Source organism: Aspergillus welwitschiae (assembly GCF_003344945.1).
Source record: "Aspergillus welwitschiae strain CBS 139.54b unplaced genomic scaffold BDQ94scaffold_30, whole genome shotgun sequence".
Lineage (NCBI taxonomy): Eukaryota > Fungi > Ascomycota > Eurotiomycetes > Eurotiales > Aspergillaceae > Aspergillus > Aspergillus welwitschiae.
The window spans coordinates 189514-206726 of NW_020798724.1; the positions used below are offsets into that span (position 1 = coordinate 189514).

A 17213-nucleotide genomic window follows, 5' to 3' on the forward strand; every position below is an offset into this window, starting at 1 on the left:
GTGCGTTGCGGAGTAAAGGTTCGAATACGAGGTACCCGTGTAGTGCTCAATTTCAGGAGATCGTCAGAACCCGCTGAACACACGAAAAGCCAACAACATTGCCCAAGTTTGAAGAACTTCTGCTTGACCGAACAGTCGCCTTGCGATCTGTCTGGGCACGCGTGAAAGCTGCACCTGTAGTTTTGGGATTCGCAATGTGACGACTATCAGCGGTTAGCCAATGGCATGCATTTGTGTGTGATCTGTCGCATACCCGAAAAGTCCAAGGACCTGCCTGAAATCGAGTAGCGCCGGCAATAGTCCCGTTGGTAACCGACTTTAATCCGTATATCCAGCCTATCAGTGATCCTCATCCGGCAGAAGATGGGAAAAGCAACAATGCAACTGCTTCCTCTCCACCTGATCTAACGATTGACAGCAAACCGCCCAGCGCCACCGGGAGGAAGGGCTCCTATGACGAATGGGCTTTACCGGAGGGTGTACGTATCGCAAGATGGGGGATTGGCTGCCGAAGACTGCCATTCTCCCAAGCGAAAGTGGGCCACCCTACTAGCGGTTCTACCCAATATTGAGTTCAGGAGAGCGGACTAGCCTGCACAATTGCTCTGGGTCCCGGATATACTAGGCCCCAGTTTCAATGCCCCGGTAATAGAACAGCCGAAACTCATGGCCGGAAATCCCCCTCACGCGGTAGCAACAAGCGGAGGCGGAAGTGACCCTCTGGTCTGCGTGTCACTCTCCGGGCCATTTGTCCGCTCATTTCAGGCTCTTGGTGGGTCCACAGCCTCCCCATGAGCTCCTGTGCCTCCAATGTGGCCGGCATGTCTTTCGAGTCAACTCCGTTTCATACATGGCCTATGTATGTTCTGAATCCGTATTGACCTGCAAAGTATAGACCATGGATAAGTATTCAAGTTTTATTGTCTTACAACGGTGGCGCATGGCAAGTCCTGATTTGAGTCTTGACAATTCCAGAAGGTGGAGTCTGTCAGAACTCTCGGTCAACTTAGTACCCTCACAGAAGCTGCGACAACGCAGTGTTAACTAAATGCACATACCAGTCTCCCACTGAAGTTCATCAGTTTAGTGTTGGCTCACGGATAGTTCGAGTCTCGAAAGGTCAAATCGTCTGGGGTGTGGCGTCTGTGAGGTCATAAGGATGGCGGTTCCGTGGTAGACAGAAGCTCCCTTTTCCTCGGAAGACATTCCAAGTTTCTACCATGTAGTTTTCACACTTCATCTTCAGCACGGACCCTTTGTCGTATAGACAATTAGGTCAAGGCAGGAAATGGTTGAAAATAGACAGATCCCATGATTGCGTACCGCTCAGCCACCATCGGCTTTGGGCTGGAGTTGTCAAGTAACTTCATCATCGTAGCAACCCCACACTTTCAAAAGCCGCAACCTGTCAACTTACTGTGCGTAAGTCCACGATTCATATTGTTGGTTGCAGCCAGTCAGAAGTGTAGGATCGGCGGTTATCGGAGCATCGGGGCCCTCATCTGTTACGCGAACCGGCAAGGTCGACGCCGATCAGGGCGATTGGTGAGATTCTAATAATCAGCAGTCAGCAAATACTAAAGGGAACTGGAAAAGCGTGACTCCACCCTTACTGAGTCAGCCTCCCAATAAGTCAATGGGTGCCTGAGGCCACGACACCGCGGCCAACCAGCGTGGGGGATTCAAACAAACTAGACGCGACTATAGTTTGACTCGATGGCTTCGTGGGGACTACCCTACAGTCATATAGATGGGCGAGTTCCTACCATGGTCGGTTGGACACTTGTACATTTCTAACATGCCCTGCAATTGACCTTCAACCAAGTGACCCTGCCATTACTTGCCCACCAGCTATAAAACACGCAAGTCAGGTGCTTTCCTCCTACTATACGATCTAAGTTGATTACAATCCCGGACACTTAAAGCCATATAATCGACTAAATGCCTGTTTTCACCGAGTTTGCAGCATCCTCGCGTGAACTTCGTGTTCTCCCTTCCTTCGCGCCGCCCCTACCTCGCCTCAGCCCGAACGACCCCCGCGATGGAGTCCCAGAGAGATACGAAGTCGTCGTTGTCGGCGCTGGTCCTGCCGGGCTAATGCTCAATCTCCTGTTGGCCAGATATGGACTGAACGATGCATCTCTATTGTGCGTCGATGCCAAACCGGGAACGCTTAAATCTGGCCAGGCTGATGGCCTCCAGCCTAGGACACTCGAAGTTCTGAAAACCCTGGGGCTAGCGGATGAAATTCTGACCGATGGATGTCACATGGAGGAAGTTGCATTCTGGAATCCTTCGCCCAATAAGGATGAGATCATTGAACGAACGGCGATAGTGCCCGATGTTGCCGTGCCTGCGCGATTTCAGCATGAAGTCACAATCCACCAGGGTCGCATTGAGAGGATCCTAGAAACGGATCTCCTGCGGTACTCAAAAAGGGGAGTGCAGCGTGATACTAAGCTCCTCGACGTGAAAATTGACGAGGATGGCGATTCTGAATTCCCAGTGGTGGCGGAGATTGAGACGGCAGGTCAACGACGAACGGTGCGCTCGAAGTATTTGGTTGGTGCGGACGGCGCCCATTCCGTGGTCCGTCGCTCGATGGGTCTGAACTTGGTGGGTGAGTCGCTAGATCACATCTGGGGCGTGGTCGATCTTGTTGTCGATACCGATTTTCCTGATATTAGAAGGCGCTGTGCCATCCATGCCCCAGCTACTTCAGTGATGGTAATCCCTCGAGAGCGAATTGCGACCGGTGACTACTTGACCCGATTGTATGTCCAGGTGCCAGACGAGGCCACCCCAGACGAGGACCAGAGGCCAGTGAATGAGTCTACACCAAAGGATACTCGAGCTCGCAGGAGCCAGGTCACTCTCGACGGGATTTTTCAAAATGCGGCCGAAGCCTTCAAACCGTACTATATCCGACCGAAGACGGACGACGCCGTGGACTGGTGGGCGGCGTATCAGATCGGCCAGCGAGTGTCGGATCATTTCACAGTGAAAGATTCAAAGGGAGCCAATCGGGTTTTCATCGTAGGGGATGGTTAGTATATTCCTTCTGAATTGGGGTGCAGCATGCTAACTCTCTTTCGTTGCCAGCCTGCCATACTCATAGTCCCAAGGTATGTATCTCCCAGTTGACAAATGCCAAGCTCCTGCATACTCACCTGTCATTTAGGCGGGCCAAGGGATGAATGTCTCCATGATGGACTCTTACAACCTAGCGTGGAAATTGGCATACGCAGTCAATGGTCTCACTCCCGCCTCAACATCGCCAGGAAAGCGTGACGCCGTTTTGGATACGTACCACACTGAGCGCCACACAATTGCCCAGGAACTGATAGAGTTCGACCGTGCCTTTTCGTCCATGTTCTCTGGAAAGATCGGCGCTGCAGAGGATGGCGCGGACGGCCTGACGCACGAACAATTCTTGGAAGTGTTTAGTACTGGCAATGGGTTCACCAGTGGCTGTGGAATTGAATATCCTGAGAGTCCGATCGTGCAGAAGATGCAGGATGCCAAGAAGAACCCCATTGAGGGGACTGACTATCTCTCTGGTATTCTTCGTCCAGGTCGGAGACTGTTAAATGTCAAATACCGAAGACATGCCGACGGAAACCGGCGGAACTTGCATGATGGTAAGCCCAAGTGTAGCAAAGCACGGGGAACAGCAAAACCCTCAAAAGCCGACAGTAGCTGACATGGGGCAGATTTCTTGTCAACTGGCCGATTCCGTATTCTTTGTCTCACATCAAAGGATCTGTTGTATCCGAAGGGTGTCTCTGCCCAGACATTGCGGACAATAGGGTCTGCAGTGCTGCCCCGGTTCCCTGCATCCGTGATTGAACAGGTTGTGATCCATCCCCGTCTGTCTCGGGAGTTCACTTGGCGTGATTTACCAGCCGAGCTCAAGCGACACTCGGAGATGAGCTTTTACAGTGGCTACGAGATGGACGACGTGTACAAGATTTACGGTGTAGATGCTGCCCAGGGAGCTTTGGCTGTTGTTCGACCAGATGGATATGTGGGCACGGTAGCCGCATTGGACGACGTAAAACGGGTGGAGCAGTATCTCGAGCGGTGTTTAAGAACCGTCCAGACCGCGATATGAGGAGCGATAACCGAATGCACAAGGTCATTTTGTGCTAGCAGAGACCCACAATCGGTGCTCCCAGAATCTCATCGGGCACGAGGACATGACTGCGGTCAATGAGGAGGCATTGGACGGGTAGGGACCGTAGGTGCATGGTGGAGCGCTTTGCCTTGAATCCAGGCCATCGGAGATCCGAAACGGTGCCTGATGGTCTTGTAGCCAGATGGTAGCGTCGATAGGTCGAATTGCCAGCCCAGCCAGTGATAACTACTAGTTAAGTTAACAACATACATCGTCATCCATACATACATCAAGGTTGTCCCCAATGCATGTAGCCGGATAAAAATCCAGGACTGTATGAGTCAACTGTCTTGTCGGAGAAAAGCAAGTGATTGGCAGCAAACAAAGATAACCCGCAGGCCGCATACAAGCCAACAGTGGAACACGACGGTGTATCGGACGTCCGCACGCTGATCAGGCAGCTCAGCAGGGAATGTATCAGGTCAATCCAATCCTGCAGCCAAACTTGGCCAAAACATCCCAGAAAAGCGGCGGGTGCCGCCTCACGTGACACACGTGACGTGCCGGACAGCCGACAGCCGAGCCTCGAGCCAATCACGTTCTCTGGTCACATTCCATGCATGCAACGTTTGCAAACAGTGCAACACCTCTTCAAGTCGTTTCGCTTCCCGCCAACGGACAGGCAGTCACGGCCTCGTGCCAATCAAAATAACCCGAATGCATTGCTCACAGGGCAGATTGCCCGTTTCGATCATAATGACTCGGGCCATGCCGCTCCCGTGCACAAGTCATTGATAAGCGTGGAGCCGGACTGACTGGTGGACCGACATCAAGCTTCACCTGCTGGCCAATGATGGCTTCATCCAGTGCAAATTCTAGAAACACGGCCCACTATCGGCGTTAACGGGGATTTAATCACCGTTCCTAGACTACAGCCATGGTTCAGTCAGGATGATATAATTAACCGGGCTGCCCCAGGCGCAGGTTTCAGTTCCCTTTTACGGTGTTTTTGTCACAGTTTTGGCTTGGCTGGGAGCTTTGATTATAGCTTCCTTCTCTGCCTGAGGTTACTTTCTGTGGTTATGTCCAAAGAACATTCACTTTCGGATGCCGGGTCCACCAGGTCGAGGTCTACGTCGCTGTCTAGCTCAGATGATGGGTCCTTGTCGGGCCGGCCTTACAGACTGGGGACATTGAGGACGCGAACGAGATCAGGGTCCAGACACAGTACAGCACAGGTGGAACGAGTGCATTCCGGAAGACATCTCGATGATCATTCTGTCTACCACAGCGATAATGAGCTGGATCTGGACTCATCGTCTGATGACAGAGGGGAAAAGGACGAGCCTGTCCTTGAAGTACGCGGGGGTGTGGTGAACGAACGTGACCGTGATCTGGAAGCTGGAGCCCAGGCTGCAGCAGGCTTGGAAAAGTCACGGACTGCACGGTCGGACAAATCCAGAGCAGATCCTAAACTGGTATGTCTGGTTTCTTTGTTGTTACATCTAGCGCTAACAGGATAGGTTACTTGGAATGGCCCCGACGATCCAGAGAACCCCAAAAATTGGCCAATGAAGAAGAAGTGGGCGGCGGTGGTGACAGTATCCTGCTTCACGTTCATCTCGCCCGTGTCCTCCTCCATGGTGGCACCAGCCCTTAGTTCGATATCTGCAGACTTCAACATCACGGACGAGGTCATCTCACAGCTCACCCTGTCCGTGTTTATCCTGGCTTACGCTGTCGGGCCGCTCTTTCTCGGGCCGCTCTCCGAGATCTACGGTCGAGTGATTGTCCTACAGTTAGCCAACCTACTATATCTTGTCTTCAACATCGGCTGCGGCGTATCACAGACCAAAGTACAAATGATCGTCTGTCGATTCTTCGCCGGATTAGGCGGTAGCGCTCCACTAGCAGTAAGCAACCCCTCTTACACTCCAAGACCCCCATCTAACAACCCAGATCGGTGGTGGCGTCCTCTCGGACTGCTTCAAGCCCGAACAGCGCGGCAAAAGCGTCGCTATCTACAGTCTGGCACCTCTTCTCGGCCCAGCCGTCGGACCCATCGCAGGCGGCTTCATCGCCGAAAACACAACCTGGCGATGGGTATTCTACGCGACCTCCATCGCCGACGGATTGATCCAAGTAGCCGGCCTCTTCTTCCTCCAAGAAACCTACGCCCCAATCATCCTCAAAAAGCGCGCCCAGAAACTCCGCAAAGAAACCAACGATACCAACTACCAAACCGAATTCGAGCGCCAAAACAAAACCTTCGGGCAGGTTATGCGCGCCGCACTCATTCGCCCCTTCCGCCTCCTCTCCACCCAACCCATCGTCCAAGCCCTCGCCGCCTACATGGCCTACATCTACGGCACAATGTACCTCGTGCTCTCGACCTTCCCCTCCCTCTGGACCAGCCCGGAATACTACAACGAATCCACCGGCATCGGCGGCCTAAACTACATCTCCCTCGGTCTGGGCTTCTGGCTCGGCTCTCAGATCTGCGCCCCGCTAAACGATCGCATCTACCGCCGTCTGAAGGGTAAAAACAACGGCATGGGGAAGCCCGAGTTCCGCGTCCCGCTGCTGTTCGTCGGCGCATTTCTCATCCCCTCGGGCCTGTTCATCTACGGCTGGACAGCCCAGACACACTGCCACTGGATCGCTCCGAACATCGGTGCCTGCATGTACGGAATGGGCAATATCATCTCCTTCCAATGTCTGCAGACGTATATCGTCGACTCGTATACGCGGTTCGCCGCCAGCGCATTAGCAGCAGTGGCGTGTATGCGCTCGCTCGCGGGCTTCGGGTTCCCGTTATTCGCACCATACATGTATCAGGCGCTGGACTATGGGTGGGGAAATAGTCTGTTGGCGTTTATTGCGATAGCGTTGGGGGTGCCGGCGCCGGTGTTTTTGTGGAAGTTTGGGGAGAAGTTACGGAAGATGAGTACATATGCGGCTGGTTGATACCCTAGTTGATTTATTATCAATACTACATATTCTGTAGACATAAAATCTGACTTTACTTTTGTTTCTTTTTATCCCCTCAAATATATATATATATATATGCATATCATCCAAAAATCACCCTCGTCGTATATATAAGGGAATGCGGGGTGGTGGAGGGGTGAATAAAAAAAACGACAAGGACGTGATTCGAACACGCGCACCCGAAGGTATAAGATGTCGTCTGTTACAGAACAATCACCGTGTCTCAGATAATCGTCCAATCCAGATTCAAGTCTTACGTCTTAAACCACTCGACCACCTTGCCGTCGTTCGTTGCTGTTTGGTTTGAGTAGGGGTTATGGCCACTATCCTTGGTTTGGGGGTGTGGGGTATTAGTCAGCGTTGTTTCATGGTTGAATTAATTATCAATCAGTGTAGTTGTTATTGACTCTTTTGATGAACAAATAATATAGAATGTATAATAAAAGAGCAGAAGGATTGATTTCTATATTTTCGGTGGAACCTTTAGATGAGGATGCTGCAGGTCAAAGTGTCTGTCTATTGTGGTTTATAGTTCATTCAGCCTACTAACAATCGAACTTCTTACTCGAAGAGAGTCGGCAGTCAATCAAGTATCGGCTTTTCTCAATGATTAGCATATAACTTATAAACACGACAGCTCATAAGGCAGTCAGAAAAAGAGCGTTTATATGTATATCTATCATTGTTGGTTGACTGAATCTACTTTCGAGAAGGAGCTCGGTACGTGATAGGTCGGACAGGGGAGTGGCTGTTGTTCGAGCTTCCATTCTGCTTCTCATAGAGCGACCCCTAGTTACATCCTATTTATCTTGAGTAGCTTAATGGTGGATTGAGAATACCGTTGTTTTTGTTGATGGCTCCATATTCGGGAAATGTATGTTTTCATTGCACGGCTAGTATTTCCGGTGCATGGTAGATGCTGGGTGGTGTGTTTTCTATCAATCTGTAGCTTGTTTTGTTATAAATATAATTAGAGTACGCTTCTGGTATATCTGGACTCTGAGTGGAGCGTTGTATCATCTGAGGTAATTCTGAGTGTCGCAGAAGACTCCATGTCAGCAGCATTCCAAGGCGATCAGTACTACTACATCTCATGCTAGACCATCTCAGTATCACGTTCGTTAGTTATAGCCTCATAGCCTCATGAAGATATAAATACCCCAATATGATCGACATCTCATTTCAGATCCTCAGCATTCGAATCGAGCAATACAAATCACAACATTATACCTTTGTCCAACTCAACAAAGGCAGCACCACCTCTCAGTCCTAATCATTCCTCCAAACAAGGCCCATACTCTCCTTAATCTCATCAACTCCCCACACCCAATCCTTCTCCTTCTCCTTCTCCGGATCCGGCTCCCTCAGAAAAACCTCCCGAAAAGTCAACACAAAAGGGCCTCCCCGCACAACCAACCGCATCTCACCCCCATCCTCCTCCTTCTCCTCCTTCCTCACCTCCACCCGCTGCTCCATCCTCACCCCCTCCTCACCCACCACCCACTTCTCAATCCCCAATCCCTCCTTATCCACATCCATCAACACCACTACCTTCACATCCCCCTTACTCCACTCCAACCACAACCTCGCCTCCCCCCTCAAATACTCCCTCCCGTCGGGCCACCCAACATGAAACACCAGACTCGGCCATTTCCTACTCCGCCCCGAGGGTATATCATACGGCTGCCAACTCAAATCCGGTTCTTTCACGACATCTCCATCTGCCACTGTCGCAGAACCATGTGGCACGAGGGCCCAACGGCCCATGCTATATCTGAACATCAGGAACTCGCTATTAAAGATCTCCTTGGCTAGTTCCTGTCGACGAGGGAGGTCTTTCATGATTAGCGTGCGGGAGGGGTAGTCGTAGGTGATGAGGGCTTTGGTTTGCACGAAGCGGTCTTGTTCGAGGGATTGGGTGATGAGGGTCGGGGGCACGTTGGTGATGTGCAGGTAGGGTGTTTTGTTGGGGTCGGGGTCGTAGTAGAGGCGGCGTAGGCGGGTCGGGCTGTGGTAGGCGTGGGTGGTGCAGAGTGTGCTGGGGGGGATGTTGGGGGGATCATGTCTCGGGACGGGGTTCGGGGTGGAGGACATTTTGGATTGTTGTATCTGTAGATGTAGGCTGTGTGTGTGTGTGTGTGTGTGTGTGTGTGATGAATAGATTGGGGTCCTGCGTTGTGTGATGACGATTAGTAGGCTGGCTTTATATTTCACTGTAATGTCATGCCAGGTCATAGACGGAGGGGGTTTCCGGGATCAAGGTTGGGGATACTATACATCGCCGAACATGTCGAGTTTTCTTTTTCTGAATAAGAGTGCATTAATTTTTACTGACCTAACCAGCCTGGGATAGTTTGAGGAGATCGTTGAGGGAGATACAGTCAAGGCAGACGATGATTCTTGGCACATTGAGTTAAAATAGAAAATTATGCTAATCTATGAACGAGGGGTATGAGGAAAGACGAAACCCAAGGCAGCAAACAGCAAACAGCAAACAGAAGAATCAGGTAACGAGCATCTTCGTACAATTGGTAGAGACTACATCAAATAGATAAATTTCATATTCGTCCAACGAATCGGATTTGACCAATGATTCATATCAGTACTCTAAAGACCACTCAATCCATCTTCAACTCCAGTATCAGATTCAATAAACGAACGACTAAGTTGAATATTATTTCCTTGCTATCCTACATCTGCAACAACCAAGTACAAACAAACACCCTACAATCAACTCAAGACTTAAGCAGAAGAGCTAGGGGCGGCGCTGCCACTAGGGGGAGAGCCACCGCCACCGCCCATACCAGAGCTAGAGGAGTCGTTCTCGACGCCACCATCAGCAGTGTACTCCGCAGCAGGGGTAATCTCGCTGTCCTCAGAGACATCCACACCCAGAGAGATCCATCCGAAGACACCATCGCTCACATCATCACCGAGGAGGACGTACTCAACAAAGGGGTCAATGGTGTCGGCCTCCTCGGAGAGGATGCTGTCGTCAGCGTTCTCAGTCAGGTCCTGGGTGTTCGTGCTGTAGGGGCTGGTGGCCTCGACCTTGCTGATCAAGTCCTGATCGAAGAAGAGCTGGCCGACGTAGTTGGCGTGGGAGGTGTAGAGACCAGAGATGGTGTTGTTAGGGAGAGCGGTAGTCTCGTTGGGGGAGTGGGAGAGGACTGCTGTTGAGTTAGTATAAGGGGAGTTTCTCAGGGGAGGAATGGGATATACCGTGGATGTGAGTAGCACGGCTAGTGTAGTGGCCGGGGAAGATGGAGCTGAATTGCACGACACCGTCGGAGTCGGTCTGCTGGATACCGCGGAGGAAGGTCGCGTCCAGGTTGGAGGTATCGCTGGAGTCACCGTTGCCGGAGGCAGTCACGCCAGAGTAGACACCCTATACATATCATCAGTATGTGGTGCAGAAAGTTGAGTATTAGTGGCAATTGGCTTACAGTAGCGTTGCAGTGCCAGATGTCAATGTAAATGTCTGGGACGGGCTCGCAGGTGCTGGTGTCAATGAGCTGGATGTCCAGGTAGAGGGGCACACCCTCCTGGGTCTCGGTGATGTCGTTGCGGATGAGCTCGCCAGTCACATCTGGTCTGATTAGCTACATGGAAACTCGTGGGAAGAGAAGATAGTCATACAGTAAGGACCCTGGGTGACATCTGGGCCAAGAACGCAGGTGGCGTTGGAGGCAAAGAGGACGTTGGGGTCAGTCTCAGGGCTCATGTCCAGGGACGAGTGGTGGGTGGTGTTAAGGATGGTGTCGAGGTCGCGAGCCTTGAGAAGGGGAGCGTCTGTATCTTAATTAGTCTGAGTCAATTTTGAGCGGTAGAGTGAGGACCATACGGGTCTGCAGGCCCCTCTTCTGGCGAATGGCATTCACAGCGTTCTCGCGGCGAGCAATGCTCTGCCTCTCAAGGCCACGGGCCTTCAACTTCGCAGAGCAGTCACTCAGACCACGAGGAGCACGCTTCATGAAGGCAGCGCGCTCAGCAGCTTCGGCACGGATATCGTGGCCGGGATGGGCGGAGACGACGCTGGCAAGGCCAGCCAGGCCGGTAAGGAGGGTGTTAAGCTGGACCATTTTGATGGATATCAACTGGAAAAGAAGGTAAGAGAACGGAGGCAGTTAATGAGCGCTGGTGAGGATGTTGTTGAATGCTAATGAGATCTATCCTCCGGGAACAGAGCGCTTTATATCTTTTTTCGAGAACACCATCACCATCGAAATGATGCTATCCAGCTGACGCAACCAAGGGACCAGACTGCCAAATGAAACGCCGGCAATTGTTCAGCTGTCGCCAAGGGCTTGGAGGGCTTCGAATTGCTTCATCGTGCTGGGGCCAGACCTTTGATAGGTAGGGCACGATCCCCCATGACGACGCGGCCCGACATCCACTTGTGGAGAAGGGGTTGCTGAATTATGGCTAAGTTGTGACAGACCTATGCATGAATGGGCGTCTTTTCAGGTCCGCAGCGTTTTCGGTTTAGCTCAGGGTAGTCCAGGGTAACCCATCTCGATAATAGGGACCTGTATGGGTCTTAAGAAGCTTCTAGCTTCGCTAGCTAGATATTCTCTAGCCATAGCCCTCCAGACTAATGACAAGTGACCACAGCATCACATACCTACCAAGCAAAAGCAGGTCAGCCCTTCTCATTCCCAGCGTATCCCCCAAGTCAGTCTTCACAAGATTTTGGAGAGAACAGTGAATACTTCGGCCAGTCGTCAGTCAACAGCAAAGTATGCTCCAGCAAGATCTAACTTCAACATCCTCGCTACCGAGCCACGATTCAGGCTGATCGTCGTCTCCACCAAGTGGATGTGCCGCTTAATCATCGAGTTTGAGGAGGCTTGGCACCACTGCGGCAATTGGATGTCCGAAGTATCCGAAGCTTGTCGTCCTATTATTCAATCTCCTTGCTGCAAAAATAGTCCACGGGGTGCTCAATGATTCATATGCCGCCAGACTTGGCAACCAGGAGCAAACAAGGAGTTGTCGACACACATGCAGTTTCACGGCCCGAGGACCTTGAAAAGCGGCTGTTATTGGCCGATTTAATCCTATCGGGTCATTTCATGCACCGGTTAGGTCAAATATCAGTGATTCGAATGGAGAGTATCCGGAGGACTGTGGCGCGGATTGACAGGGCCGAGGTTGAACCGTTCGAGGAATAATTTCCTTCCACAAGCAGAGCAACTGGCCGTGCGTCGATGTGTAGATCAAGAGTATAGTAAACGCGGGATAAAGACCACGTCCTATCACGTAAACCCAAGATTAGAACACCTCCAGCACAGAGCCATGCCAGCCAATGTAAGTACTAACGTCGTCATCCAGCACTGTACCCTTATCACAGCCTCCCTCTCCATTCCATCAAGGGCACAAAATGGAGACAGCCAGCACGTAATCCCTTGACCCGCACAGTCGACCAGATAATCTAGCCGTCTAGCCTAGGACCCTCTAATCGAAGGGGAAGAACAGACAGGGACGTAAGAAGACCCCCAAAATCAGGGACAAACACCCTGTCACGTAAGTGAGTGGCCCTGCAAGGCCGTGGGGGGCGTATGCACATCCACATCATTAGGAATAGGCTCATCACGCACAAACAGCCGGCGGCTTGGCGAGCACACACACTGAGTAAACAACGAGCGGTGATTCGTGGAGACGATGAAATGCGTTGCGAAGCATTGCAACGGGCGGAGAGAAAGTGAGAGAAGATCGGCGGCGGGTGTACGTAGGCCCTCCGCCGCGGCGTGTCTTGGCACAGCGGAACCACGCCTGATCCAATTCGGCACGGCGGATAGATTCTACTACTTCTTTGACTACGAGGGACTACTATGATTCTTGTGACTAAGTATACTCCTCTGTGTGGTTGGTTATAGTTGTAGATATAGTGAGTCTGCCCTTTTTACCTCAGTTAGTAGCATTCGTGGCAAACTAACTCCACCTCAAGCAAATATACTTTGGCGTAGAGCATAAGCATTTGTATGCTACTAATAGGATTACGACTTGCGCTACGGGACCCATCGAGAAACCCTCCCGATCTAGATAATCTAGTGGGAGATGGTGATGCATTGAATCCACTACGTAGTTGTACTGTGTAGGTGGTTGGGTAGCTATTGACATTCCCTGGTGCATGGATGGCCCTAGTAAATTGTGTCTGCCTACTCTAGTCCGTTACTATACAAGATCGACACTCAATCTATACTTCACCCGAGATGAATAAACTTCATTATGAAGTGGAAATTACTAGAGATAAAGATGGATTATGAAACCAAAAACTTAGAATTTGACAAATGCAAAGAATTGGTGGGGCATCACCAAAAATAATCTCGGGACAAAAAACGACAACAGACGGGTTCGAACCGCCGCCTCCGAAGAGAATAGATTTCAAGTCTATCGCCTTAGACCACTCGGCCATGTTGTCTTAGTAATTCCACCGTCTTAATGGACTATAAGGATGCTTGCAGCTACCACACGATAGGCAGAGTCAGGGACACAACACCCCCGACTTCTAGTCGCACCAGCCAAGTTTTCACGGCGACATGATGTGGATCCGCACTACAGAGGCTTCGATCGCTTCCCTTGCTCTTAGCGGGGTGTTGGAAGATTCCAACTTGTTTGGGTTTGCCCAGGCGGGTTCACTCATATTCTTACCGTTCGATATGGACACGAAGACAAAGACACGGAACAGGTCACCAAAGATACGATTATAGTGGTATCATGCGTCATTACTCAGCTATAACTAACGTAAAGTAAACAGAATTAAGCAAGCTAGATTAATCATGATAGTAACCGAGCATACCCTTATGTATGCAAACCCACCAACTCGTCGTCAGCAGCAAACCATTGTCGAAACTAATATCCCGTCCCTCACACCTCCTGGTGAACCGCAGTAGCCTTTTCGGCCACGGCATTCGCAGTAAGACCCATCTCGGCCGTGAAGGTGCCATGTGGAGTCCACTTGGCTGAGGTGCGAGGCGTGGTCTCTTCCATCATCTTGTCCACCTGCTCAAGAGTGAGACCCTTGGTCTCCGGAATTAGGAAGTACGTGTAGACAAAAGCGCAGGCACACAGCGAGCCCCAGATGAAGAACACCTTGGCCTTCAAGTCACCCTTGTCCTTGTCGACCATGTAAGGGGTGATGACAGCGATGATCTGACTGGTCAGCGTGTTTCATCAATAGGGGAGCAATCTACTTACGCAATTCCACAGCCAGTTCGATGCCGTCGACAGAGCCACACCACGCGACCGAATAGGTAGGGGGAAGATCTCGCCAATCACAACCCAGGCGCCCGGGCCCCACGTGCTAGCAAAGAAGAAGATGTAAATGCAGATGAAGGAAATCTCTGCACTGACAGCATGCTTATTGCTACCGTCCACGGTGCCGACGATAGCGACAATGAACTGGCAGATGACCATACCAAGTGCTCCCCACAAAAGGAGCGAACGGCGGCCAAACTTCTCAATTGTGTAGAACGAGACGGGGGTCGAGCAGACGTTGACGATAGTGGTAATCATGCTGATAAGGAAGGGGTCATCGATGGTTCCCAGCTATAACTCCGTCAGCGCGTCATCTCAAGCACAGATCGAGCTTACTCACCGACTGGAAGAAGGTCGTTCCAAAGTAGAAAACAAAGTTGACACCGGTCCACCTAGAGGACGGTCAGTATTTCTTTCCCTTTCTGTGTGTGTGTGTGTGTGTGTGTGTGTGGCAAGGTTGAGACTTACTGTTGCATCATCTGCAGAGAAGTACCTAGGACAGTCCGACGGAGATTGCTGTTGGGCGAGAATATACTGCCACGGAAGCAGTTCATCCAGCTGACGAAATATCCACCTTCCGGAATCACCTGCATCTCGTACTCATGATTTGCCACAATCTCCGCCAGCTCATCCTTGATATAATCCGAGTCTTGGGGTTGACCACGAACGCGGGCAAGAACCTCCGCAGCCTTAGCCAGGTCGCCCTTTTTAACAAAGTAACGAGGGGACTCGGGCAGGCAGAGCAGACCACCTCCCAGGATCAAGGCCCAGGCGAGCTGGAGGCCGATTGGGATACGGTAGGAGCCAGAGTCGAGACGGTTCTCAGTGCCGTAGTCGACGCACGAGGCCAACATGAGCCCGATGGTGATGCAGAACTGGTACCCTGAGACAATAGCACCGCGAACCTTGCGAGGTGCAATCTCAGACATGTACAGGATAATGATGGCGGAGACGAAGCCCACACCAAATCCCGCGACCAGACGGCCGGCAACAAGCAGACCCAAGGAGGTCGAAGCGGTCTGCAGGATAACACCAACGATGAAGACAACACAACCACTGACAATGGTAGTGCGACGACCGAACCAGTCTGCCAAGTCACCAGCAATGAGGGCACCAAAGAAGGTTCCAGCCGAGAGGATCGACGTGATCAACGATTTTTTCCAGGACGGGAGGACGAAGGAATCGGTGGGGGTAGTGTTATAGTCCTACATCGATGTCAGTCCCTCCCGCTTCGTAATAGTTTGATGCAACGACGCTACGTACCAAGCCCTCAAACTCCTCGATGAAGTATCTCATTCCCATGACACCGCTGATATAACCAGAGTCATAACCGAAGAAGATACCACCAAAAGCCGCAAAGGCACACATCAGGTAGGTCTTGAGGGTGACTGGGGCCTCGACGCGCGAGGCGTCAACGAAGCCTTCAGCCATGGCTACTAAGGGAGAAACTGTGTGACGGTCTGCACAGTGAAAGAAAAACCGACAAGAAGAAGGATGGGCAGAAGCCTTATGGCAGCAATAAAGGGAAAGGTAGCGGCGTTCACACGGAGACCGGAGAATATGAAGGAAGGGGACGGAGAAAAGAGGGGGAGGAAAGCACCGAGAAACAAGAAAAATCGAGATCAGGGGTATTGGACGGTTTTATAATCCTGTGCGAGGGACCAAGTTGCATCATGCTCAGCTCACTCTGCTGGACTCGCAACTTCCCGTTGGGAATCGGGCCAGCATCGGTTCCGGGGAATGCCCACGGGGTTCCCCAGCTTTGGCCACGATGCCGTCCTTCCAGTTTGGCCGCCGGCCGTGACTCGTTGGGCTGCATGACTGCCATTGCTGTGGAGCGCCATTCACTGCAGTCTACCGATGGAATGCACAGGGCCCAGAATCCGAAATTACCACCAGGCTTGATTGGGATGGCTCGCTTCGAAGCCCAGGTGAATGCCTCTTTTCCAGCCTGCGATGTCCAATCATCAGGCTGAGGTAATTTCCCGGAGAGTTAAGTTTTACCCACAGGGGAAAGTTCTGTGCGACCCCAGACCTGGTTTCCCCAGGTTGACCGTAAGAAATGCACCCACAGGGGGGCAACGGTTCACGGGGAGGTCCAGTACCAACCCAGGACAAGTCGCTGGTATACACCCTACTAGGCATAGTAAGTCTGCAAGTAAACCTACTAGTATAGTACGACCTTGTTGACAGGATTTAGTTGCCAACAGCCAAACAGAAACTCGGTCCAGGCCGGCAAACCCCGTCTGGTTCTGGCCTTCACTCTGATTGGCAGGGTTTCACAGGGGTCGGAAAATTGAGCCTACCACGTGTTGCGTTGGAAAGGGATTCCCCACAATATCAGGTGCCAGGCTAGCCGGATCCGCTTAGTGCTGTCATTTTGGGTTTCCGATCACGAGATGAGCTTTCTCGGACCCTGATCAACTTTCACCAACATCCTCCAGCGCACTCTGGTGTATCGGGGTAACCTAGTAAGCATCTTTCTTTGACCCCTGGCATGTCACCCTCATTGTTCTCGCCTCCCATGTCAATAGTTCCCCAAAATCACTTTTCCCTATGTTAAGCTCCAATGTAACCTTTCCGATGATGGCCCGTAATCCGGAGCTAATCACGAGCCTTCCTCTCCAGAACACCTGGTAGCGAGCACAGACGGCCGCGACGCCACCCCAACTATCCAAGGTTGCCCAGCCCGCTGAGTCGGAAGGTAACTGGTCTTCCTGTCCGCATCTAGGTCTTGGTCCGAAGTTGGCCCTCCGTTCGCGGGATTCTTTGTTGGGTCTGGAGGAACAGCCTCGGACCTGTCCGAAAGACTCTTTTCAACTTCACACGTGGTTTAATTTCTTAT

At 51.6% G+C, this 17213-nt stretch overlaps 4 protein-coding genes and 2 non-coding genes across 6 annotated transcripts; 1 reads left to right on the forward strand and 5 right to left on the reverse strand.

Annotated features, from left to right (window-relative positions):
• Positions 1-1941: 1941 nt before the first annotated feature.
• Positions 1942-7084, forward strand: BDQ94DRAFT_161395 (putative phenol monooxygenase; the record flags this gene model as incomplete). Its single annotated transcript, XM_026769383.1, has 7 exons — positions 1942-3046; positions 3103-3125; positions 3182-3575; positions 3607-3641; positions 3779-4054; positions 5641-6030; positions 6077-7084. 7 exons carry the CDS (start codon positions 1942-1944, stop codon positions 7082-7084), a joined length of 3231 nt encoding a protein of 1076 aa, XP_026623369.1.
• A 174-nt stretch (positions 7085-7258) lies between these two features.
• BDQ94DRAFT_t212 lies at positions 7259-7391 on the reverse strand. Its single transcript has one exon. It is a non-coding gene; the product is annotated as a tRNA-Ser (tRNA).
• A 986-nt stretch (positions 7392-8377) lies between these two features.
• On the reverse strand, positions 8378-9202 carry BDQ94DRAFT_173046 (uncharacterized protein; the record flags this gene model as incomplete). Its single annotated transcript, XM_026772085.1, has 1 exon — positions 8378-9202. One exon carries the CDS (start codon positions 9200-9202, stop codon positions 8378-8380), a length of 825 nt encoding a protein of 274 aa, XP_026623370.1.
• Positions 9203-9850: 648 nt separating this feature from the next.
• BDQ94DRAFT_181665 (intradiol ring-cleavage dioxygenase) lies at positions 9851-11240 on the reverse strand (the record flags this gene model as incomplete). The annotated part of the gene is made up of 5 exons (XM_026773945.1): positions 10953-11240; positions 10748-10900; positions 10555-10697; positions 10331-10496; positions 9851-10278 (listed from the first exon to the last, which is right to left on the reverse strand). The coding sequence occupies exons 1-5, from the start codon at positions 11188-11190 to the stop codon at positions 9851-9853; spliced, it is 1128 nt and encodes a 375-aa protein (XP_026623371.1). The 5' UTR covers positions 11191-11240.
• Positions 11241-13450: 2210 nt separating this feature from the next.
• On the reverse strand, positions 13451-13532 carry BDQ94DRAFT_t211. Its single transcript has one exon. It is a non-coding gene; the product is annotated as a tRNA-Ser (tRNA).
• Positions 13533-13796: 264 nt separating this feature from the next.
• On the reverse strand, positions 13797-15957 carry BDQ94DRAFT_148858 (sugar porter family MFS transporter). Its single transcript, XM_026767264.1, has 5 exons — positions 15632-15957; positions 14837-15573; positions 14709-14760; positions 14309-14659; positions 13797-14263 (listed from the first exon to the last, which is right to left on the reverse strand). Exons 1-5 carry the CDS (start codon positions 15797-15799, stop codon positions 13979-13981), a joined length of 1593 nt encoding a protein of 530 aa, XP_026623372.1. The 5' UTR covers positions 15800-15957; the 3' UTR covers positions 13797-13978.
• Positions 15958-17213: the final 1256 nt, after the last annotated feature.